Below are 26,645 nucleotides of genomic sequence, written 5' to 3' on the forward strand. Positions count from 1 at the left end.
CTAAGCGTCGATTTCTGGAGCGTTGCACTAGGGTAGCTATCGCGTAGCTTTCCCATGAGTTCTGCAGTCCTCCCCACTGGAATTTTGGGGGTGAGATCCCAATGCTGATGGTGCAGAAAACAGTGTCACGGGTGATTCGTGGGTAAAATGTCGTCCACAACTCATCCGCTTCTCCGTGAAAGCAAACGCAGACCAATCATTTGCACCCCTTTTCTCTGGTGCCCTGCAGACGCCATAGCAATGGCGCATGGAGCCGTTTTGCCTTTTGTGCACTATCACTGTATTGTACTGATGCCGCTGACTAGAGGAGTACTGCAATGGCTACACAGCAGCATTAATTTGCCATATGCAAAGGTAGCAGAGATGGTTACAGTCCGTTCTGTACCGTTGCTGTGCCATTGGTAAATTGGCGATGAGGACGGTTATCAGTCGTTCTATACCATCTGCTGCTGTATGGGTGCTTCTGGCTGGCCTTAGCTGAGGTCGGCAGGGCGGCAAAGACAAAATGGAATGACTCTCCTTGAGTCAATTCCTCTTAGTTGTATCTAAAAAAGAGTCAGTCTGCTAGAATATGGGGCAAGTGTACAAGAACAGGTTCAGGAACCAGAGAGCACAGCGCTCCGTGTAGATCCCAAGAAATGAGAAGCTGCTGCATTCCGGGGTGCCCCTGCAACAACCCACCCGTTGATTCCTCTCCCCAACCTTTCTGGGCGACGTGGCAAGTGTCCCATTGGGTGATGAAGAATAAAAGCAGGATAAGAACAAGTGACTTTTTAGTGAGATGAAATGAGGGAGGCAGCCCCAGTGTATGATAGTCCAGGCAAGAATCTAAGCGTCGATTTCTGGAGCGTTGCACTAGGGTAGCTATCGCGTAGCTTTCCCATGAGTTCTGCAGTCCTCCCCACTGGAATTTTGGGGGTGAGATCCCAATGCTGATGGTGCAGAAAACAGTGTCACGGGTGATTCGTGGGTAAAATGTCGTCCACAACTCATCCGCTTCTCCGTGAAAGCAAACGCAGACCAATCATTTGCACCCCTTTTCTCTGGTGCCCTGCAGACGCCATAGCAATGGCGCATGGAGCCGTTTTGCCTTTTGTGCACTATCACTGTATTGTACTGATGCCGCTGACTAGAGGAGTACTGCAATGGCTACACAGCAGCATTAATTTGCCATATGCAAAGGTAGCAGAGATGGTTACAGTCCGTTCTGTACCGTTGCTGTGCCATTGGTAAATTGGCGATGAGGACGGTTATCAGTCGTTCTATACCATCTGCTGCTGTATGGGTGCTTCTGGCTGGCCTTAGCTGAGGTCGGCAGGGCGGCAAAGACAAAATGGAATGACTCTCCTTGAGTCAATTCCTCTTAGTTGTATCTAAAAAAGAGTCAGTCTGCTAGAATATGGGGCAAGTGTACAAGAACAGGTTCAGGAACCAGAGAGCACAGCGCTCCGTGTAGATCCCAAGAAATGAGAAGCTGCTGCATTCCGGGGTGCCCCTGCAACAACCCACCCGTTGATTCCTCTCCCCAACCTTTCTGGGCGACGTGGCAAGTGTCCCATTGGGTGATGAAGAATAAAAGCAGGATAAGAACAAGTGACTTTTTAGTGAGATGAAATGAGGGAGGCAGCCCCAGTGTATGATAGTCCAGGCAAGAATCAATGGTGCACTGTGGGATACCGTCCGGAGGCCAATACCATCGATTTGCGGCCACACTAACCCTAATCTGATATGGTAATACCGACTTCAGCACTACTCCTCTCGTTGGGGAGGAGTACAGAAACTGGTTTAAAGAGACCTTTATATCGATATAAAGGGCCTCGTTGTGTGGACAGGTGCAGCGTTAAGTCGGTTTAATGCTGCTAAAATCGGTTTAAATGTATAGTGTAGACCAGGCCTAAGCCTCAGCACAGCTCATAGGTAAAAGCTCCTTTGCATGCCTCACACACATAGGGTCTACTGTTGCACAGCACTGTTATGCTGGCTTCCACAGGTTTCTGTCATGATGCCTTTGCTATTATTCCATTTAGCTCCTATATTCGATGCAGAAACAGGGCAACATTCTGGGCTAGATTCATCTTGTGATAACTTTAAATATTCACAATACAGTAAAGGAAAACTGAGTAAGCCTATAAACATACATCTCAGGTTTTGATGAAATCAGAACCCAATTTAGCTTCTTTTACATGGTTACCATGATGTCATCAGAACCCAATTATGTCTGTGCATAACAACATAGACCATAGTTACCTGGGTAATGAGTGTGGTTAAAGAGACACTGTTAAGGCTGAGTGTGGACTGGGTACTGAAATATACAGGAATCCTGCTCTCTGAAGTGTCTAAGAGAGGGATATCTTTGTATATTTCACTACTCTGCCTATTCACACAGATAGAATAGAAGGGCTGAGGTAGGGATTTGTTATTATTATTTATTTGCATTATAGTAGCACCTAGAGGCCTTGACCAGGTTGGGGCTCCATTGTGCTAGGCACTGTACAAATGCATAGTAAATTATAGTTACTGTCCCAAAGAGCCTACAGCTCGGAAACAAGATGTTAAAAGGTGGGTGGGACAAGCAAGCAGGGTGGAGAAAGACAAGACAACAATAATACGGTGTATGAGGATAGACTTGGGTGCACCATTCAGAGGTATTAAGCCAATATCAGAGGCATCAATCACAGTAATCACAATTTTCCCACTTGCTTAGTCACTGTCAAAAGGCTGGTTTTGTGCAGGCTTCATAGAAGTGGTGCCTTTTAACTAGGGATTTGAAGGATGATAATGTAATAACTGAACATTTTTACAAGGAGATCTTCTCAATATGTAAGGGGCAGCATGAGAGGAAATAATAGATACTTGTTCGTGAAGTGAACAAATGGGCATTTGAGACTGGCTTTGTTGGAGCAAAGGTGGGGTCAAGGTCATGTTAAGATAATACGATGGATCACAAGGAGCAGCTAAATTGTGAAGGGTTTTGGCAGTTAAGACAAGAAGATTGTGCTTGATGAGGTGAAGTGGGGGGACTTACATTAGGAAATGTGTAGATAATAGATTTTATTATGCAATGTAGAAAATCTGCTTTTATCCTTCTATTTCCTTGCTCCAAAGTGTTTGTGTTTAGTCCAGTCTAGCATCTCTATCTCCTTTCCATAGACTTTCTATCAACATTCATTGTTATTGGTTACTGTAACATTTTATGAACTTTCACTTACTTTCCAACAATGGAGCTCACAGTCAGGGTAGGCTTGTAGACTCCAATTATTACAACACTGGCAACAGAACCATTTGTTTTACCTTACAATAAATCCAACCGCTCAGAGACCTCCAAAGGCAAGGAAAAACAATTAAATACATCACCATAAATAGCAAAGTCTGCTATCTTTTCGTCAGGAACAATCGGCATCAAACACAAAAGTGCTTTTAAAAATTCAATCCCCCCAAATGGCTTTTGAATCAGCCAAGTCCACTGTTTTTTTCTTAGCCAATTAGTGAAAGAGAAATATAAACAACTAACTCAACTTTATTTTTTAAAAAGTATAACTTCTAGGTTTCCCCTCTTCACTCAGAAATAGCCTAAACACCTCTCTCTTTCCTTCCACCATGGGATCCTCACTTTTACTCTTAATTGAGTCTCTTTGACAGTGGTGCTGGAACTAGGGGTAATGCTGAACCCCCTGTCTTGAAGCAGTAATAACAAACAACAAATACGTGGTTTCCAATATCAGCATCCCCACTATAAAAATTGTTCCAGCAGCCTTGATCTTCGGTGTTTTCCCATCAGACCTCTATTTCTCCCTTCACCGGTTGCCTCATGGCTTATGGATGTCTGCAGGGGCAGATGGCCAGACCTCCTGCTTTACTGAGAGCAGTGATTGGAAAGTGCCAGAGGGGAGAATTTAAAAAAAATCCACCCAAACTATTATTTAATCCAAACTGATTGGGGCAGAAGAGGGAACTCGGGGGCAAAAACCATGAACATTTTGTCCAAAGTACAATTGTCTTTTAGTTTTGCAGCCTCTTATGTTACATACTTTTATTTGATATCATCTTTAAGTATTTCTCAGCATTTCTGTTTTTGAATAAGCAGGACTGTATTAAACAATGAACAGTTGGGCAGGATAGCAGTCGGCTCAAATTGGCTGACTGGTTGACCTGTCCATCATTCCATACTGATGATTTGTGAACCGATGTCTATGAATCAATGCAGAATCCCCTTTTCCAATCTGATTATTTAATTCTAAGAATCATCTAAACAAACAGTTTCTGTCCAGCTTTCCTGATCATCAAACTGAACTGTTTATAGCTCATCAGAGTTATTGTTTTCCAAATAAACTGGTGTGCACTTTCACTTTTGGGTAAATTTTCCTTTACTTACTCTTAATACAACCTGAGGGTCTCACATAGTCATGTGATTCTAGCAGGTGTGGCTTGAAGAAAAGAATAGTGAGACTCTCATGATATACTCTCGACAGCTGGCAAAACTGCCTTTGATTCCTATAACAAACGTCTTCACATTTATTTTTGTCTTTTAGATTATTGAAAATTATTGACTTGTTTTTTATGTCCCAAAATAGGACTTTTTCTATATCTTCTGTATTTATAAATAAAGAATAATTGCACTAGCTATTAACTTATTACATATTTTGATTTATAAGTATCTATCTCAGTGCCATCCACCCTTCTCAGCATGCAGCACAAACAATTTTTTAAAAGGTCAAGGGACCACAATCAATACTCTACTCAGCTCAGGCAAAGGGATTGGAAACCACCTGCAAATCCCCTGCTGGATTGATGGCAGCTGCTCAGAGCGTTCCACACTCATTAGAACTTTTGCTGGGGCTCCAGGGGAGGAGATGGAGGCAATCGGGGAGGGAGTATCCTTTCTTCCTCCCAGAAGTGATGAGGCTGATTCAAACTCTTCAGATTAATAATTGCAGATTTCTGTGTGATTATTCAGTGAATTTCTGTGTCCTGCACAAGAGGCAAATCACAGAAGAAGACCTCCTTTGTGCCCTCTTATCCCAATTCTGGATTGCTGGGATCAGGGGACAGTATGGCCCTTGTGTAAATAGGAGCAGTCTTAGGGGTTGCTCTAACTTATGTCAACCCTGCTTTCACAGTGCAAAATGTTGCATCATTCCCCCTCCCATCCCTACTCTCTGAGCTGCAAGATTGCTGTGCAGGGATACAGGCTGCTCCTGCCAAAAGAACTCTCACCAAGGCTGCTGTAGCTCATTTATGTCCCCTGCATGCTATCAGAGCATCTTAAAGGGACTGGAATGGGAGCCATGACCTGTCCCACAAACTTCTAGCAAAAAATTTTACTTAAGTTTCTACCACTTTCAACAAGTAGTGTTTCTATGCCATTATATCTATTTTTAACAGCACAGACACAGTAAATTAGTCGCATCAGAGCCTCAGGTAGAGTAAAATGTCACAGCTCCGTTGACTTCAACTGAGCTATGATGATTCACACAATTTGAGGATATAGACCATTGTCTGTTCAGCTATCTTTTAGTATTTTACATGCTGTATTTAAATAATTGCCCCCCACAATAAAGCAAAGATTACAGTGGTTCCTTAGAAAATTTGGTTGATAGGATTTCTACCTCATTTCTTCAGTTTTTTTGTCATTTAGAAGAATCCCTTGTTTGGATTAAATGTGGTGAATGAGATTGACATTTGCAATACTTGCTGAAGACTTCCTGCATGCAGAAAGAGAATATTGCACATTGAAAATGTGTCCTATTTCAACCTATATTATTAGTGGTCTCTAATTCTTTATACTATAATCCTTTATTTTCAGTTGGTACTATTTTATGCTTAGGTATTTTTTAAGTTTCTTATTTCTGTTTGTTTTGCCTTTAGTTTAGTTTACCTTTTTAAAAGCCAGATGTTAAAGTCATGCTACTGAAATATTTGCATCATAAAATGCAGCGTATAGATGGAATGTTCTTCCTGTACCCACCTTGGTAATGTCTCTCTAGTTGCATTTCTGACAACTTTGTGTTTTCATTTCCAGCTAAGAACAATATGCCCATTGTAAAATATCCTAGGACCATAGAGCCTCTCTGGAATGAATGGGACAGGAAGGCACAGAAATGTGGATTAAGACATACAATTTATGCTGTCAATAGGGATCACTATACTGGAGAATGGTTGGACAATTTGAAGCATGGTAAGAATATTGCTTACTAGAAGATGCATTATACATTTATATGTTCTTTATACGTTCTAAGGGGCAGAGACTTGTGATTAGTTTTATCTGTTTCTAGAGCACAATCTCTGTATATAGGGTGATTTATATATATATACATAAAATAAACTTAATGCAGATTTCTAAAATTTTGCTCAAACACATTTTCATGTTAAATAAAAATATGAATGTTTTGGTTTGAATAACTGCACGGCAAATAAATGTTGCCGTGCACATTCATAGCTAAACATTACTTTGAAAATACAGACTATTGCTTTAGTCAGTTATATGCACCTGAAACAACCTTGTATGTATAATAAGAGTACATGATGAGGTGTGGGATAACATTTTTACTGGCATAAATTTCAGTACATTGTGTATTCTGTATATACCACCTAGATTACAGAAGAAGTAGTTAAAAATATTTGAGAACATTTTCAGAAATATTATTGATACTGGATGTAATTTTAAAAAGTTCCTAAGTCACTTAGGAACCAGAGTCCCTTTCACAGTCAATGGCACTTATGCTCCCAAGTAATTTAGGTGCTTCTGAAATGTCCACCGTGTGTGTGTGTGTCTACTACTTCACATTCTCTTTCCTTATTGATCACAGAAAACAAAGTGAAAATATCCACTATTTTTATTGATATTATTATTAAAAGCACATATATGTAGCTAGAAGTTGCTGTTGAGAACAAAATATTAAAAAATCATCTTTAAAGTGGATGATCTAGTTTTCTTAGATGCCTTTTAGGTGTGGTGAATGGTTGAGGAGTAGTCATTAGTTTAAGGTGAAGTTAAGATCAAAAGGACAAATCACTAATTTAAGAATAGAGATTTTTATAAGAAGAATACAATTAGTAAAAAATAGATTAAACCCCCCAAACATTCAAAGTTAAGCATTAAAAGTATTTGAATTCACTGGTAAGGTACCCTTACTTACCAATGGATTTTGAGGCCAATATTACTTCGTCTGGTGATTTTGGTGATGCAGTGGCAAAATAGAGTTTATAATGAAAGCTCATGTACAGTCTTAAATATACAGTGACCCTTTGCTCAAAAAAATACAAAACAATCCAGAGATTTTGGACCCAGGAATAAATGAGGTCCTAACAACCTAATTCATTGATTTAATACCAGGTCAAGCTCGTGCCCCTGAGAAGGGACAGAACAAACTCCTTTGTCTTTGTTGGACCCATGCTGGCAGGGAGATCCGGCAGTGCAGAAACACAGGCTGTCAACCCTGACCTCCAGTGGTTCCCCTAGGTGAGGAAGAATTGTTCACTAGTCACAAGCTCATCCTCATCATTCTCACCCCTGGCAGACTGTGGTGCTCAGGACCTGAACTTGTATCCCTTAAGGCATGTGATACTTCCATACTGCTGCACTGACCATGGCTGGGATTTGAGGCTTAAGCAGATAGAGGAATAAATTATAAATGTGTATTAGTAGTGAGTCGTATGCTTCATAGCTTGTGTATGGCAAGCTCATTGCGCACACCAGAGGCTCTTTGCATTCCTCCATTCCGTCTACAAGCTCACTGTGTGCCACCCTCCCATTCCCCTCATTGTCAAGGGACTCCCTTCAGTCACCGTTCTGTCAGGAGTTCTGTGTGCCTCATCCACCACACATCCCATGCCAAAGTCTCCCATTCTCCACTCCATGCCAGCAGTTCTGTGTGCACCCTCATTCCTACTTCCCCTTAAGTCCTCCATGGCTCTGCATGCCCCCCATTATTTCCTCCTTTGAGGGGGTACTACATTTTCCTCTCTATGGCAGGGGCTCTGTGAGCACCCCTGATTGTTATTCACCTATTTAAAATGTCTCAGTCATGAAGAAACAACAACATGTAATCACACTCCAAGCAAATCTTTGGGAAGAAAAGATGGATAGAAAAGTCTGCATCCAAACTATTGGGTGACTGGTTAAGGGTAGAGTTGCAGAAATTAGGGTTAGTTTGTGAACAGTTTGCAAATAGAAAACAATGGTTAAATACATCCTATAATTTATATTCACCCAGCTCTCCTGTTCTCCATGCTTCTTTTGGAGGCAGCACCTTCATGGGGCAGGTTTTACATTTTGCAGTGATGGGACTAGAAAAGTTTTTAATTTTTACTGATGTTGCTTGTATCAAGCCAAGTCGGTATAAATATACAAGATAAACTCAAGGGTGGGAAGAACCTCAAAGTATCAGAGCATAGGGAAACATTCTAAAATGGAGGCACTTATCCAAACCTATGGAGACTCCCACCAGGCCCCACAATCCTTGCACTCCCCTGCCCTAAGCAGGCCTTTACTTTTCACCATCTACTTGGGCAAGCCTAGAGTGCTGCAAATCCTCTCTGGTGTTATTGACATTTGGACTCTATGGAGCATGTCCCCTTTCTGTCTCCTTTCTGAGCCCCCCTTTTCCAGGCACTCCCTGTCTCTCCTCTCCCAGTGTGGCATCCCCCCACTCTTAATTGACCAGTCTTTCGTTTCCTTCATGGTTCCCCATCACCTGTGCTCTCCCATGCTGCTAGTTGCTTCCTGGTTTAATAATTCCAGCAGGGAGAGCAGTGAAGAATAAAACAACAAGAAGAGAAGGGCAGACCCGGCCTCCCAGCCTCACTGTAATGGCCAGAGGTGAGAACTACAGCAAAATTAAAAATTATTGTTCAGTCTGAGCTACTTGGGGACAGATGGAGCAAAATCTGGGAGTATCGCCCCAAAACAGGACTGTTGGCAAGTATGAAAATGTAGATGTTAATGACATGCAAAGGATCAGAGCAAAGAAGTAGTATTATTCCCAGTTTACAGGTGGTAAACTGAGACACAGGGAGATTAAGTGATTCACCCAAAGTCACATAGGAACTGCCTTCTCATATTCTAGATTGATCAAACTATAAAATCTTGTGTTCCTGACTGACCACTTAAATTAAAAGCTGTGCGCAGAGAGAAACATGATATTCTGTCTCTCCTGTTTATATAGTTAATTACTCCTATTTGGCCTTGTAAAGGTGCCCAGATACTTTATAAATGCTTATAATAACAACCATATACTAGTTGATGTCTTACTGTAGCCCCTGTACTTTGTTACAACAGGTAAAGGTACACAGACCTGGAAAAGTACAGGAGCAATATATAATGGTGACTGGAAGTTTGGAAAACGGGATGGATATGGAACATACAGCATTCCTGACCCTGTAACTAAAGAATACAAGAAAGTGTATTCAGGCTGGTGGAAAAATGACAAAAAATGTGTAAGCGATTTTTGTTTCAAGTCTTTTACTTGAAATTCCCTCTCAAGATTTTAGCAAGCGGCAGAAGACGATCTCATGTTTTGAAATTAGTCCAAAATCATTGTGGAGATTTGGAAACAAAACAAAACAAACAACAAAGCTTAAAATGTTGATTTTAAAATGACGTCTGTAATCTGAGGCTAAAATGCATGTGAGGCTTATGAAAGCATAGTGAAGCTGTTATTATTTACAGCTTTCTTGGCCTGCCAAGGTGGATGGCTGAAAACATGACCTTCCCTCTCTCCTTAGCTCCCAATGTTCTTGCAATTCTGTGTATGCTTTTGGTTTCCAAAACAAAATGCTTCAGTGCTTTGTTTATTTTTTCTAGATACCATATACGATTTAGTCTCAAAGCTTGCAGTGGACATATAATATTCTGTGATTGCTGGGAGAAGGAATGAGATTAAGCTCTCCACCTCCTTTTGTTTACATTTTAAATTTAATTTTGTTCTGTTGAAAAATTGACAGCCCTGGAGACTAAAATCCTTTCTTCATAGAAAAGGCTCAGCAGGGACAATAGCAGTTACCTGTTTGCCTACAGTAGCCTTTCAATATGTCGCTGCCCTATAGACAATTCAGTTTTCAAGGTCATTGGAACCTTGGTCTCTATTGAAATTGCCAGCAAGAAGGAGTAGTTGTAATGGTGATCTTTTAAATGTGGGCACCTGTCCATTGACAGCTGGAGTGAAATAATATATAACCAAATAGCTGTCATATCATGACTACTAACCTGGGTCACATTCAAAACTAGAAGCAGAGAGACAAAAAGGTCTGTGTCCCTCAATACATCCATTTAGTTTCTACTATGTTTGAATTGGGCGGAGGAAACTTGTTAAAAAAGCATGTATTGAAAGTGTTGCAAGAAGGTGCAGCTTCTTAAAATAGCTCCTTTACGGATTGATACAGTATATTAGAACTATAACATGGGTCCCTTTGGAAACCAAGAGACTACTAAAAAAGGTCAGTGTTTCAAAGAGGGTTACTCTTCATAATAGAAAAAATACCTTTGTAATAATGATTGCAGCCTTCTCACATGCAGAATCTTTTTGAGAAATATTTCCTGGTCTGCTAGTGAAAACCTCCTGTTATTCTTTGTGTCTGATCTTAAAATAAATTAACTGTCTTGTATATCTAAATGGCAGGCACTTCCATGGCTCTAGACTCTTGAGGGAGGCCTCATTTCTCATTCTTTGAAAATATATTTTGAGTGGTTCACCTTCAGTGGGTGATTTGTAATGACATCCTGATGCTGCTATTCCTTTACTTATATAAAAGCTTCCCATTTGCATTCTTGAAGCTCAATAAAATTAATATTCAGAAAAATCAATTCTTTCCAGAACTGATTTTATTTTTCCACTGAGATAAGATACTTTATTCCTCTGGGGAAACTCATCAATATCATGTAAATATTTCTGACTGACAGGAATCCCCAGAGTAGGACATGCCTTTTGAGACTGCTTTTTGGCTCTTCATAACAGGTGAACCCATTGTGTTTCCTATGTAAAATAAAATTTGTGACCTTAATCAAGGAGTCCATTAACCACAACCCAGCACTGGCACAAACTGATTGTCAACTTCAGAAGCAACACTAAGAACTGAACAGGTTACGGAGACTGCATCACTGCAAAAAGTAGACTCTTCATGACAAGGTTGAAACGCATGGCAGGGAGCAGCATGGATGAAGCTTGAACTGATGTACCTATTGAATGGATAAACAGAATACTTCCCTTTCCATGGCTATCAATACAACAACTTGTGACAGTGCTAAATTCATTATTAAATCTTTAAAAAAGAAAGGAAGGAAGCACAAAAGCTTTTGAGGGGAATTTCATGTGTTTATGATTTTTTTGGGTGGGTAAAGAATCAGGGAACAGTGCAGATTCTCTGCTCTGAGCTAAAGTAGAACTGAGTTTTCTGTTTCTGTGCTGCAGTCTTTGTTAGGTTGTTTTCTCCTCAAAGTGTTGTGTTGTAGTTACTGTAGGTGCTTTCTGATGTGGCAGCTTACAAGATAATGTGCTATTAATTGGGAGTGCTAGAATGGAACTGTCAAATTCTGGTTCTCCAACATTTTCTGTTTTTTTCCAGTTAATGGTCTCCTTTCTTAATAGTGGAAATGCTTCTGCTTTTGTTGCTGTTTTATCCTTTTTATTTTTGGATTTTATGTAGTATTAATAAAACACAAAGGAAAGAAAGGAGGTTGGACTGCAGGAGAGAAGGAACTTACTGTTCCATTTCTCCCATTGATACTGCCAAGTGGAGGATCCCACCCCACCTCAAAGTTGAAGGCTTGTCTACATGGGGATAGTCAGGAAAGTTAAGATAATTTCACACCAATAGTTAATTTAAGACACCTGTGGGCGTTCCTCGTTCAGATGTAAAGTGGAGTTAGTTTGCTTTATTTTAGGGGATTAAGATAAAGGGAACTAAAGCTACTTCACTCCTGAATGAGAGCATCCCCAGAGGGGTTTAATGCATGTTAATATCACATCATTAGTTAATTAGTCTTAACTTTCCTGAGTTTCCCTATATAGACAAGCCCTGAGAGAAGATCCAGGAAAACGAGTGTTTGCGCTTGGCCCTGCTGATGTCTTGTTTGCTTTATCTTGTTATATATAGCAGTGCAGGAGAGGCACAGGAATCTCATCGAAACTTATACACACACCCCATCCCCCTGGGACGACAGAGCAAAGAAGGTGACAGGAGACAAAATGGTGGGCAGAGAAGCTCAGGAGTAGAAGAAGGAACCATTTTGTGGATTTATGTGGCTATTTGACAAAAAGATTAATGATGCAACTATGTGTGTATCTGCAAATTGGCATTATATATAGTATGGTTTGCAGAGATTCAATAGGCTATTGGGGTATGGAGAGAGGATATAAAACTGAAAAAAGGGATGAAATGGTTAAAGTTCTTACAGTGAGACTTTTCCCGGGATCTTTAGTATCTAGTAGAGATCCTTAGTCTCCCAAGAGTCAGTGGTCCATTGCTTGGGACTAGGAAAGGTACTGTATGTCTTGAGGGGTCATAGAATCCCCATTTTTAAAGGACATCCCTTATTTGGTGCCCACGTCTGTATATCAGTAAGACCCAATTTGATCATATGCTATGATATAAATTTATGATTTTGTCCTGTATAAGATTTTGTAACAGGAATTGTCAGGTGGAGTCCCTTAAAAATCCTTTGTCCCTGACAGTTGTCCTTTATTTCCTTGAAACATATGTTATAGGGATTGATCCTGCATTGGTCAAAGGCCCTCGCAGTCAGGACTAAGTTATTTCTTGCTCTGATTCCTGCATTTCTAAAATGACAATGCATTAGACTTGGCCAAACCTGCATTTGTTTTGGAGACTCTCTCCCCTTCCACACATGGGTTGGTGCTTTTACTGTTTTATTATAAAAATATAACATATTTACATGTTTTGAACAGCTTCTGAGTCTAGATGCCATTAGTACTGTATACAAATGATAATGAACAAGTTAGTGGCGGACCAGAGAACAGAACCCAGGAGTCCAGATGTTTGTTTTTAATGCAGAGAATGTTAAAGTGAGAACTGTAACCTTTTAATTTTAGGGCTATGGAATTAAGTTTTACTCGGACGTGGAATATTATGAAGGGGAATGGAGTGGTGGGAAAAGAAGCGGCTGGGGCAGAATGTACTACAAGGATGGATCCATCTATGAAGGACAGTGGTTGGAAGACCAACACAGTGGCCAAGGAATGCTTCGCTTAAGTAGGTTCCAACAGCTTCTACACTTGAGACATTTGCTGGAACTTAGTCTTGACCACCAGTGCCCCATTTTGTCTTGATATCTAGGTAATACCTCTACCATCCCTAAGTATGACCTATTAGGGGTGTGGATTCTTCCCCAGACCTCCCCCTGCCACAACTTTTGGTCTTGGATTCCAGAGAGAGGGGGAGCATCTTCTGGATAGCATTGTTTTATCTCTTTGCTCCACAAAGATGGTGAGCTCATGCTACCCCTATACAGCTCTGAGTGTCTCAAGCCAACACACATGTAACTTATGCTTACAATAGTAGTAAATTGCCAGAATGGGGAGAGAGGCAGGTTAGAGGATGTACTACTTGTATAAGTAAAGAACAAATGTCTCTGGGATCAAACCAAATGCTTTGCCAAACACACTTTCTAACTGGTGCATCTGACAAGAAGTTTGGTTTCTCCAGTATTTATTTTTTTCTGACTTTGTGTTTATTTTGCTTTTCTTTAAAGGGATAAAACTTGTTTGTTTGTTTGTTGTTGATTGTTAATCAATGGTTTTAAACATTGTCCCTCTCTAAAGCCCTGTGCTCATTGGGATGAGTCCCCAACAAACACAGGGGATCTTAAGGGCTCAACACTAACTCAGAAATAACATAGTATGTATGAATTGGAAATTTCAGGGGGAGTCTCATCATAAAAATAGAATTTTGGTTTGGTTGGAGTTTGATCAAATGTAATCTAAAGATAAGAATCCCAATCTTTCTCAAATAGAAGATTTTGTGTTTCAGGAAGATTTTAGAAGGAAATATTGGCTCCGGTGTTATGTGGGTCTTCATCTAATTGTTTCCCCAAGTGAATGCCATACTAGTAAACTGATAAAGCAAAGCAGCTAGGAAGTGTAAGCAATACCTTTAATATGCATTGCATACACACCAGAGATATCACCTTTGCTATACATGTAAATTCACATTAGACCAATGATTCATCTTTGTTAAATCAACACCAATAACCAACTTTCCATATATGTCACATAGCTCATCTGCTTCACTCCTCCACTAGTTTATAAATTAAATGCCTCAGTTACTAGTCAGTGCCCTTCATCTCCTACTGAAGCCTAAAAATGATCAAGACGAAAGTAAAAACAAGGATTTTGTAATAAATTATTTTGGGGTTGTAGCTATGTTATATAACGTGTATTGTGTAACTATATACATACCATTTACAGATGGATTCCAGTAATTTCTAGCTGGACGCTGACATCTTAAACAATGCCTCATTACAACTCTTTTGACATAATAAACAAAGCTGATGATAACACCACTGACCCACTTCTTTTTGCTGATGATGGGAATTCAACTTGAAGCACTCCTTCCACTTATAGTAATCTACAACATTAAAAAATTAAACCAGGCATCATGTTCTGAGCATTAATTGATAACAAAGTACTGTCAGTTGAGGGCCACAATTTTTTAACTTTGTGAAGGCTTCAGGTTTGACATGCCTATATATGTTATAGTTTAAACGTTGATTTTTAAACATTTTCTCTAATTTTCATAGCTACATTATTATTCTCAGTTTGTCATGTTTGGTACCATTGCATTTGTGGGAGAAAGGGCTTTAGAATTATACCTAGTTTGACCCATTTCTGACACAGTATTGTCAAAATTTCCACCAACTGGAGGACATGGAGCTGGGAGCCAGGGAGCAGCATGTCCTCTTGTGACACTGCAAAGGGTAACACCATTGAAATTATGATTCTGTAGATTTTTGCAAATCAAATGACACCTCCCTTACCTTTGTATCATTAACTTGCCCACACAATTACACGTGCTCCCAGCCTATCAAGGCTGAGTCATTGGCTGCTGTCTTCTTTCTGTTTCAGAGCCCAGCTACTTCTGTCACAGCCTGGAACTGATTATAAGCTGGATTCCTTGTGGTTAAAATTAGCCAGCACAATTATTTGATGCCCACAAGCTTAATATATTCAGCTCAGTCTCTGGAAACATGCCCATGTGCTGAAAGCTTTGCGATGGGGAAAGAAAAGCAGTTCTTCAATGGAGGTCATGATGAGCTGCAACCCAAGATTAAATTGCTTATACTGGCAGAATGCCTGGAGAGGATGATCTTAGACTAGGGAATCACATTGATTTACTGGCTCAGTTATAGTCCATTACAGGAAGATTTTAAACCAAACCATAGCAAATATACAACAGAGACCAAGGCTATGAACAATAGTGTTTCAACAGCCATGGAAAGAGTACAGATAGGACCTCCAGTATTTCAATTTATCCTGAGTGTTTGATAGAATGGGGCTATCAGGGCCAGCCTCATGACTTGCTGGGTCTCCAAGCTGCTGGGACAAGAGAACAGAAAGGATCAGAGCCTGAGTGGACCTTTTGGCCATCTTGGTGCTGGATGAAACTTCATTAAAAGTGCCATCCTCATTGTCCCTGGCTCCCTTCTACAAACCCAAGCTAACCTATCTGTGTAATATCCATAGGGTGACCAGATATTAAGGGGAAAATATCGGGACCGCCATGGGGGGGGGCTTTCTTTCTTTGTTTTTTTTTTACACTCACCCGTCCAGGAGTTCGGTGGCAATTCAGCAGAGAGCCTTTCAGTCACGGACGGTCTTCGGTGGTATTTCGGCGGGGGGTAATAAAGCTTGCCACCAAAGACAGAAGCACTCACTGCCGAAATACCGCCCAAGACCATCCATGACTGAAGGACTTTCCGGCGAATTGCAGCCAAAGACCAGGAAACAACTTATCGGGACAAATGGCATCCTGACCGTACTCTGGTCGGGACGCGGGACAAACTCCTCAAAATCAGGACAGTCCTGATTTTATCAGGATGTCTGGTCACCCTAAATATCCACCTTCTAAAGGGTAGTCCACTTTCTATTCTGTTGCCTTTACCAAGTGCTGACAATTCTCAAATACCCCAATGTTCTCTGCAGTGTTAGCCCAAAAGTGTCCCCACCACCACCAATGCAAAGGATGCTGGAGTTCGCCTGGACCCACAGGTGCCTCCAACCAAAGTTATAAGTAAAGTAGATAGAAATTAGCACTATTTTGGAGGGAGTGTGTTGTGACCAGAAACACTGCAGCTGGGAAAGAGACACTCAAGAGTGGCCTGTTATGAAATGATCATGATGGTGACCCCTATGATATTCCAGCATCCCTCAGAGCTAAAGTCCTAGGTGTCTGCTATACTCACTGACCTAAAGCTACCCCTGTGAAGGCTCTCTCATTTCCTTGCAGCTCTGTATTATGTGTGGTGGCACTCTTTCCTGTCCGTCATGGTCTGAGTCTTAAACAATATGAGTATAAAACTGTGTAAAAGAGTCTTACTTCTGTATGCAGAAAAATTGCAGGAGGCACAATAGAGCTGAGCAAATAATTTGTACATGTAATTTATCTAACAAATGTATTTTCTGTGCGTGAAATGTCCATGAACAAATCACATTTTCTGTGAATATTCTTAAACGGTGGTTCATTCACAAGAAGTTAACTGCAAGTATTTGAAATTCAGATTATTTTGATTAGACACAAAGGTCACCCAATATCTTCCTGTTTCCTGACTGCATGAGGAGAATTCTTAGAGTCAGGATTCCAGTGTCAATAGCTGTGATTAGAGATCTGAATTTGTATGCCCTAACTTTTCTGCAACATTTGTTTAAAATTTGCTATTCCTCAGCACTAAATGTGTTTATTTAGAATATTTGTGGAAAGTGAATACAACATGCATGTGAACACCGTAAAGTGAATCAACGGAACAGTTAAAATAAGTTTTTATCCACATTTTTGCTCCATTAGATTTCCCCTTATGGATGGAGCCAGGCAGAAGTTTTATGTATATGTTGACTTATCTGTGTTTTGTTGACTTGTTTAAATTCTATTCACCTAATGAAAAGGTGCACCCTTTCATTGTCTGTCCACATCTTTATTTGACCCATTACAGCAAATGAAAATCGGTATGAAGGAACATGGAAAGATGGAAAAAAACATGGCCTAGGAAAGTTTTTCTACCTGAATAAAGGCCAGTTGTTTGAAGGTTTCTGGGTAGCAGATATTCCGAAGTGTGGAACTATGATTGACTTTGGACGAGAAGAAGCTCCTACTCCTACACAGTATCCAATACCCAAGGTAACTCTGCTTGGAAATTTAACCTTTGGTGTTTTCACAGACAGCACACATTACACTTGTCACCATTAGATTTTAAGCCATCTAAGTAGTATTTATTTCTTCTTTGAGTGATTGTGTCCACATGGATTCCTCACTCATGGTGTATATGAGCCCCATTGCATGTAAGATTGGATTCCTTTGGTCAGCGATGTCTTTTAAGGCCCCACCAGTGCCCTAGATGTCCTTGTGTCCCCCTACCCAGGATATAAACGATGAAGTGGGCCCAACTGTTACTGCCTATGGCAGCGAGACAAAATCCTACTTAACTTTTAGTTTGCCTGTTGCTTTTAAAAACATTCAAACTTTTTTTTTACACTACTTTTGTTACTTTTTTTTCCTAGGTAATTAGTAGGCTCCCTGGTACTGGGATTTAAGCTGTTATGGAAGAAAGCTAAATCTTCAGGGTTTAAGACAAGCCTCTCTTATGATGCTTCTATGCAACTCAATGGTGGACACTCTACACTTGAGATGAGTTGAAGACTTGTCAACTCTTGTCTCAGTTCTGAGGTTCCTGGAGAGGGAAGCCCATGTCTCAACTTGTCTCTGGAGCAATGCTTCTTTCTACTCCTTCTTGAAGAATTTGACAAGTGGATCAGAATTGACAACTGGGGTCTCTTAGGGATCTCAGACCTGGAGTTCAGGGTGGATCATGGCTCAACTGGGGCACTAGCTAAGAGGGGCATGGAGGGAGGACTGAGCCTTAGCTACAGCCTTCTTTTCCATGTCTGAGGAGGGTTTCATTAAATGCTCCTAAAGAAATAACTTTAGGCAGGCATCCCTATCCTTCTGAGTCAGCTAGGGGAAAAAGCAGCAAATGGAACAAAGCTCAGGGATATCCCTTTTGCCTCAAGGGACTTATAGAACCATAGGACTGGAAGGGACCTCAACAGGTCATCTAGTTCAGTCTCCTGCACTCATGGCAGGACTAAGTATTTCTAGATCATCCCTGACAGATGTTTGTCTAACTTGCTCTTAAAGAGCTCCAATGATGGAGATTCTACAACCTCCTTGGGCAATTTATTCCAGTGCTTAACCACTCTGACAGTTAGTAAGTTTTTCCTAATGTGCAACCTAAACCACCCTTGCTGCAATTTAACCCCATTGCTTCTTGTCCTATCCTCAGAGGTTAAGCAAAACCATTTTTCTCTCCTCCTCCTTGTAACAATCTTTCATGTACTTGAAAACTGTTATCACGTCCCCTCTCAGTCTTCTTTTCTCCAGACTAAACAAGCCCAGTTTTTTTCAATCTTCCCACACAGTCATGTTTTCTAGACCTTTAATCATTTTTGTTGCTCTTCTCTGGACTTTCCCAAGTCCATATCTTTCCTGACATGTGACACCCAGAACTGGACACAATACTTCAGGCTTAATCAGCGCGGAGAAGAGAGGAAGAATTACTTCTCATATCTTGCTTATAACCCTCCTGCTAATACATCCCAGAATGGCATTTGCTTCTTTTGCAACAATGTTACACTTCTCCCCAGTTCAGAAACCCCCACCTTCTTGGGACCTCAGTATAATAATAAGTTGTTGTGTTCCTTCTTTGAGCCCTTAGCACCCTTTACCCTGTACCACCTATCAATGAAAGCTGCCGCTTTAGTATCTATTACATCATCTCAAAGGGTAGGGGAGATTCAGGCTCTTATGGTGGGTCCCCTTTATACAGTGTTTAATTAGGACAGTGTTATTCCCAGGCCTCATCCCCAATTCCTAGCCAAAATTGTTTCAGGATTCCATATGAACTAAATTAATTAATTTACCAGTTTTCTTCCCCAAGCCTCACTCAACTCCAGGGAGGGGACTTTGTATGCTTGATATAGTAAGGGCATTACCATACTACTTTAACAGGACAAAATCATTCAGGAACAAAGTAGACTGTTTGTGGCCTTTGCAGATAGGGTTAAGGGTCAGGCAATACAGATCCTCACACAGATTATAAAAATGGGACTTCAGATGTGTAAGAACATGTTACAAACTAGCCAACTTAGAGCTACTTAGCCACATTACTGCTCATTCTGCTAGGGTTCAGGCAGTCTCTGCTACCTGGTTGAAGAATGTCCCTATTTCTGAAAAGTGTAGGGCAACTATGTGGAGCTCAGTCGACACATTTACAAGACACTATTCTTTGGTAGAAGCTTCCAAGTTGGATGCCTGTTTTGGTAGAGATGTCCTGCAGTAATTGTTTAAGTAGAACTCCTCATACCCACCTCCATTCAAAGACTGCTATTTCACAGGAGGGGAACCCATGTGGCTAGTCACTCAAAGAAGAAAGAACGATTATGTGCCTTACCCTAACTATGGTTCTTTGAGATGTGTTGTCTGCATTATATCCACAACCTGTTCTCCTTCCTCACTAATATGGGGAATTCTGTATTGGCAAAGGAACTGAGGGACAATTGGGCCTACTGCCTTTTGTGCTCTCAGTTTGGGCAGGGGAGGAGCAGGCACAAGAAGATCTAATCGCAGCCCCAGTCTACACTGTTGGCCAAAGGATCTTGAACATGTGCACCAAGAGTGCAATCTATGCGGTCAACACATACCAAAGAACCAAAGTTACTATAAAGTAATGTTTTTTTCCTCCATTTGGTACAGTTAAAAGAGCTCACCACAACCAATGCTTGACCAACTCAAGCCTCACCAAAACCCAATATTACATCTTTTCTCTGCTCATTCCTTTGTCTAGTTCAGATATCAAGAGCTTTGGGGCATTGGTCTTTTTTTATAGGTCTGTAAGTAGTAGGCAAACCCATGATGCTGCAGAAAAAATAAACATTGAATGGTCACTATGAAAAAATAGTCTAGATCTTAGTTGCAAAGGAACATTTAGTTGTGATCGGAAAGAGTGCAATGTACAGAACTAAAAATATGTACCTTTCAAGGCTTCTCAGAGATCATGCAATAGAACTCCCTCTTTAATGATCCATCTCAAGAGTAATTGGATGAATTAGCCTTTCCATTGAAGGAGGATGTTCAGTTTTAGTTATTTATTTAAATTCACTACCAATTAAATTATAACACATCCACACAAGGCTCTGTTCCTGCTCTGTGAACATAAGAAAGGTCCATTTAGTCCAGTATTGTCTTCCAACAGTGGCCAATCCCAGGTGCTACAGAGGAAATGACCAGAAGAGGTAATCAAGTGATCCATCCCCTGTAGCCCATTCCCAGCTTCTGGCAAACAGAGGCTAGGGACACCATCCCTGCCCATTCTAGCTAATAGCCATTGATGGACCCATCCGCCATGAACAAAGAGGAAGTATCCACCTCCACTATAGCTGTAGCACTTTTCTTCCTCATCCCCAAAACTCGCATCCCTGTTGCATGCTACTCCATTGATGGATTCAAAGCACAAGGCTGGGTTAGTGGTGGCTGCACCACCTAGAATGGCATGCAGCTCATCTGACCCAGACCGGCCATTTTCCTCTCTGTTTTTTTGGTAGGCTTGCCTCAGCTCCTTAAGTTTCACATGGCACTGCTTCGGGTCCCTGTTATAGCCTCTGTCCTTCATGCTCTTTGAGATTTTTTCAAATGTATGGGCATTTCGTCTTTTGGAATGGAGTTCTGATAGCACAGATTTGTCTCCCCATACAGCAATCAGATCCCATACCTCCTGTTCGGTCCATGCTGGAGCTCTTTTGCGATTCTGGGACTCCATCATGGTCACCTCTGCTGATGAGATCTGCACTCACTTGCAGATTGACACACTGGCCAAACAGGAAATGAGATTCAAAAGTTTGCAGGCCTTTTTCTGTCTACCTGGCCAATGCATCAGAGTTGAGAGCATTGTCCAGAGCGGTCACAATGGAGCACTCTGAGATAGCTCCTGGAGGCCAATACTGTCGAATTGTGACCACACTACCCCAAATTCAACCCCGCAAGGTTGATTTCAGCACTAATACCCTCGTCAGGGGAAGAGTACCAAAATTGATTTTAACAGCCCTTTAAGTCGAAAATAACAGCTTCATTGTGTGGACGGGTGCAGGGTTAAATCGATCTAACGCTGCTAAATTTGACTTAAACTCGTAGTGTAGACCTGTGCTAAGAGACAAAAAAAAAACCAAAACAAAAAGCAGGGATAAATGATCAATTTTCAGCCTGACAAAGGGTTAGAGAGATGGTCCAAAATTCTGCACCAGCACCAGTGTTGTTTACTATATTTATTAATGACCTGGCAAAGGGAGTGAACAGTGAGGTGCCAAAACTTGCAGATGGCACAGAATTATTTAGATTACTTAAAACTAGAGAGATTGAGAGAAACATCAGAGGAACCTGATGTTTAAAGCATTAAAGACTCATATGCAAGGCAATGCACATTCGAAAAAATAAATGGAACTACTTTTCCCCATTGCTTGATTCTTAATTAATTATAACCACTGAAGACAGACCTGGGTGTCACTGCAGACAACACAGTGAAAACGTATAGCAAACAATTCAAAAGTGATAGGCTGTATAAGGAATAGAACAGAAGATACTGAAAAGGTTATACAAAGCCATGGAACATTGTCATACTGTGGTCAGTTCTGATCATCCTACCTGAAAAGAGTATAGAGGAGAAATAGAGAAGGGGTCCAGAGACAGATGACAGAAATAGTTTGAGGCATAGAAAGACATAATGAAGAGACATTAAAATTATTGGTAATGTTTAGTTTAGAGGTGAATAATGGAACAATGGAAGCATAAAAATAATTAATTGTAATAAGAAACAGCTTTCTTCCACAACAGTTAATCTGTGTAATTTGGTGTGTATAAATTTTAAAAAAGAATTAGATATTTATATGGATGATGACATCCAGTTACATTAAGCAGGATATTTTTTAAAAGAGGAGATATAAACCCTCATGCTTCGAGGATAAACTAACCACTAATTGACTAGGATTAGGACGAAACTTTCCCAGTAGGCAAGTTATTCCATCATTTTCTATGCTGATTTTTTTCCACTTTTGTTAGAAGCAACTGATACTAGCCACAGCCAGAGACAGTCCCCATTTGTTAACTGTAGACAAATAGGTCACAACTCCCCTGTTGTCAAAAATATGCCTGTGACTTTACCACATTTTTCCTCTCTAGTCTGTTAACAGGATCTACAAGTCAACATCTACCATGCAAACTACTGTGGCAGGCCTGGGTTATACTTTATCTAGACTATGTACTTGCTAAGGTAGCATTCACACAGCCTATACATAGGTAGTAAAAGGAGAAGTAAAAAATGGTTACTCACCTTTTGTAACTTGTTCTTCAAGATGTGTTGCTCATATGCGTTCCAATTAGGTGTCCGCACACTGCATGCACGACTATTGGAAAGTTTTCCCCTAGCAGCATCCATTGGGTTGGCTGTGGAGCCCCTGGAGTGGTGCCTCCATGGTGCTCAATATATGACCCTGCCGAACCAGTGCCTCCTCAGTTCCTTCTTGCCAGCTACTCCGACAGAGGAGAAGCAGGGTGGGTTTGGAATGGATATGAGCAACACATCTCGAAGAACAACAGTTACAAAAGGTGAGTAACCATTTTTTCTTCTTCGAGAGATTCCTCATATCAATTCCAATTAGGTGACACACAAGACTTACCTAGGCGGTGGGGTCGGAGTGAAGGAGTGCAGATTGTAGCACCGCTCTATGAAGGTCGCGTCATTTCTGGCATGCTGGATGATTGCGTAGTATGAGATGAAGATATGCACTGAGGACCAAGTCGCTGCCCTGCATATTTCTTGGATAGGCACCTGGGCCAGGAACACTGCTGATGAGGCCTAGTGGAGTGTGTGGTGAGAGCTGGGGCCAGCACCCTGGACAGCTCATAGCAAGTGCAGATGCAGGATGTGATCCAGGAGGATATTCTCTGAGAGGAGACCAGGAGGCCTTTCATCTGCTCCGCTACCACTACAAATAGCTGGGTTGATCTTCTGAATGACTTAGTGCCTTTGATGTAGAAACCCAGGCCTCTACGGACATTGAGGGAATGCAGCTGTTGTTCTTGGGGACCAGCATGAGGTTTCAGGTAAAAGACAGGCAGGAAAATGTTCTGGCTGTGTGAAAGTTCGACACCAGCTTGGGGAGGAAGGCCGGGTGTGGTCTGAGTTGTACTTTATCACTGTGGAAGACTGTGTAAGGCATGTCCGAGGTGAAGGCCATCAGCTCAGAGACTTGTCTTGTGGATGTAATGGCAACCAGGAAAGCTGTCTTCCAGGAAAGATACAAGAGGGAGCACGTGGCCAGTGGTTTGAATGGGGGCCCCATGAGCCTCTAAAGGACCAGGTTAAGATCACAGGCAGGGATAGGTTGATGGACCTGAGTGTATAGATGGTCTAAGCCTTTGAGAAAGTGACCGACCATAGGGTTGGTGAAGACAGAGCAGCCAGACGCACCCAGGTGGAAGGCCAAGATGGCAGCTAGGTGAACTCTTACGGAGGACACCGCCAGGTCTTGCTGTTTCAGGTGTAGGAGGTAATCCAAAATTAGGGGTACCTGTGCCTGGAGGGGAGGGGGTGCAGCACTGATCACATCAACACAAAAATCTTTTCCACTTCATCAGATATGTAGCTCTAGTGTAGAGCTTCCTGCTGCCTAGCAGGACCTGTCTTACTTGGTCTGAACACAGAAGATCCATCCAGGCTGTGAGGTGGAGAGACTGTAGGTCAGGATGATAGAGGCGACCGTGGTCCTGAGTGAGTAGGTCGGGGTGGAGAGGCAACATGACCAGTATGTCAACCGACAGCTCCTGCAGTGTGGTTTACCAGTGCTGGCGAGGCCGTGCTGGAGCTATCAGAATCAAGCTAGGGAAACATGGAGAACTCGCTAAGCAAGAGGCCACAGTTCCAATGACCATCACGGGTGGTAAGAAGGAACTGAGGGGGAACCGGGTCGGCAACGTCATATATTGAGCGGCATGGAGGTGCCACTCCAGGGGGCTCCACAGTTGACCCAAGGGATGCTGCTAAGGGAAAACTTTCCAATGGCCATGCATGCAGCGCGCGCACACCTAATTGGAATCAATATGAGCAATCACTCAAAGAAGAAAAAATAGGCACTTGCTGTCATCATAAAATTAGGAAAGCATAGAAAGTGTTTTCAAGTATTTAGTGAAAGACTGCAGGATAAATTAAAGTCCAGTTAAGAGGGAGATTCTACAGCAGCTCTTGAATAATCAGTGTTTACAAATCCTGAGCTTCTTTAATTACATTGCATAAAATATTTGTGTTTTTAATTTAGATTGAACTGGCCAATCCAGATGATGTTTTAGAAGAGGCCCAGGCAATGCTTGATGACAGCCAAGAATGAGAACAGGCTGCTGATAAAGATATGAGAAAAGAACACAAGACTCATTGTTACTTCTTCATTTGAATCATCTTTTTAGATCCATGGTATATGAGACGGTGTGTTTTGTAAAGTAGAGAAGCAGCACCAAAGCCACTTTGGTCTCAAGAAATTAATTAGTTCCTCAAAACTGCCATAATGTAAACTTCATTCTGTTTTTCTATTTGGACAGGATCCATTTTACTCAGGAGTTTAGAAGCTGGGGAGGCCTTATAGGAAGAAATAATTCTGTCCATGTATAAATTAAAAGTAGGTGTTGACCTCCTTTGACACTATATTATAGAAAACCTATGTCTGATTGTAAACCAATTTCCAGGCTCTTTAAATACCAGATGGCCATGGTCAAGTGGGCTGAAAGCCAAGGACACTCTATCCATACTTTCAAGTTCCAGTCACAAGAATTAAAGTCATGGCACTCTGAATTAAAATCATTCTGGAAGGTCTGTATTTTTATTTTCTTCAAACCACAGCACTAACTCAATGTAATGCTAGTGCTACTGTTCAAATTAAAAACAGACTAGTACAGATGGGTCAATGGAGATACATGCTGGCATAGATGTCAGCTTGGTATTGCAGAAAGAGGTGCATTCTGCAGGTGGCTGCAGCTAGGGTTTTTATATGGGCTTGCTTGACCTTGCCTTCTATACATCCCAAGAGTATCAATTTAGTTTACAAATTTCTGTACATGGGGATAGCTTTATTGGAACTAAGAATCATTTTAATGCTGCACTGAACACCATTTAAAAAAATTAAATGAAAATGTGAGATGGAAGCTGGTTTGCAGCCAGACACAGGACTGCCATACTGTAGTGTGTTACAAAGAGGTCATTTTTCAGCAAAACAGCCATTCCCAAAACACTACCTATAAGTGCCAGGTTTACAATAACATCCATTTTGTTATGGGGAGAAGATTTCTTCCCAAAGTGACTTCTAGCCTTGATCCAAAGGGCTGCAGGTTTCATACAAGAAATTCCTTATAATCCTACAGAAGTGTTTTCTAGCTCAGTTTGAAAGGGAGGTAATAGCTGTGACCTTGCACTTTATGATTTTATGAAAATATGCTAATGAGAGTGAATATAATATAACTGGAATGTGCTTCATGCAAAAAGTCTCTTGTAAGGTATCATTACAAAGCTTATAATCTACTGAGCGTTCATCCTATTTGTATGAATGTATCATTCTTGTATCTGAAACTAGAAATATGAAATATAAGTCTGAGGGCCTATAGTAATTATGCAAAGTGTGGGCTATTAATGGTGGTTTGAAGTCTTGATGTCTCCCATCAACCAGGACAATTGACTGTGGATGGCTCTGTTTGCAAGCAGGCCTTCCTGAGAGTCAGGATGGGAGGAATGAAGGCTTGGGGTCTTACAGTGACATGTGATCATGTCACCTGAACTGGAATCCATCTTTAACCTGGTGTTTTTCCATTGAAAAGGAGGGGTGAGACCCAGAGGAACAAAGGATTCACGCCTTATTCAAAATATATATGAGTAGAACAAAACAAGGGGGCAGCCATCATGAGAAATCCCCTAGCTACCACCTGAGCTGGAACAAGGGTTGTACGAGGGGAAAGGATTGTGCCCAGACTAGGAAAGTGTGCAATCCGTGAAAGAAATTTATTGAAACATCTCTGAGGGTGAGATTTTATCTGTATTCACTTTTCTTACTGTATTAGGCATAGACTTGAGGGTTTTATTTTATTTTGCTTGGTAATTCACTTTGTTCTGATACTACTTGGAACCACTTAAATCCTACTTTCTGTATTTAATAAAATAACTTTTTACTCATTATTTAACTCAGAGTATGTATTAATACCTGGGGGTGGGGCAAACTGCTGTGCATTTCTCTCTATCAGTGTTATAGAGGGCGAACAGTGTATGAGTTTACCCTATATAAGCTTTATACAGGGTAAAACAGATTTATTTTGGGTTTGGACCCCATTAGGAATTGGGC

General features: G+C 41.1%; 1 protein-coding gene across 1 annotated transcript in view; it reads left to right on the top strand.

Annotated features, from left to right (window-relative positions):
• MORN3 (MORN repeat containing 3) overlaps window positions 1-26,427 on the top strand; it is a 29,797-nt gene extending 3,370 nt beyond the window's left edge. Inside the window, exons 2-6 of the mRNA XM_032800727.2 lie at window positions 6,020-6,175; window positions 9,278-9,435; window positions 13,047-13,206; window positions 17,159-17,343; window positions 24,585-26,427. Coding sequence (XP_032656618.1) covers window positions 6,031-6,175; window positions 9,278-9,435; window positions 13,047-13,206; window positions 17,159-17,343; window positions 24,585-24,653 — 717 coding nt within the window. The 5' untranslated portion in view covers window positions 6,020-6,030 and the 3' untranslated portion in view covers window positions 24,654-26,427. The remainder of the gene's footprint in view (window positions 1-6,019; window positions 6,176-9,277; window positions 9,436-13,046; window positions 13,207-17,158; window positions 17,344-24,584) is intronic.
• The last annotated feature ends 218 nt before the right edge of the window (window positions 26,428-26,645 follow it).

Source organism: Chelonoidis abingdonii, chromosome 22 (assembly GCF_003597395.2).
Source record: "Chelonoidis abingdonii isolate Lonesome George chromosome 22, CheloAbing_2.0, whole genome shotgun sequence".
In the NCBI taxonomy this organism is placed as follows: Eukaryota; Metazoa; Chordata; order Testudines; family Testudinidae; genus Chelonoidis; species Chelonoidis abingdonii.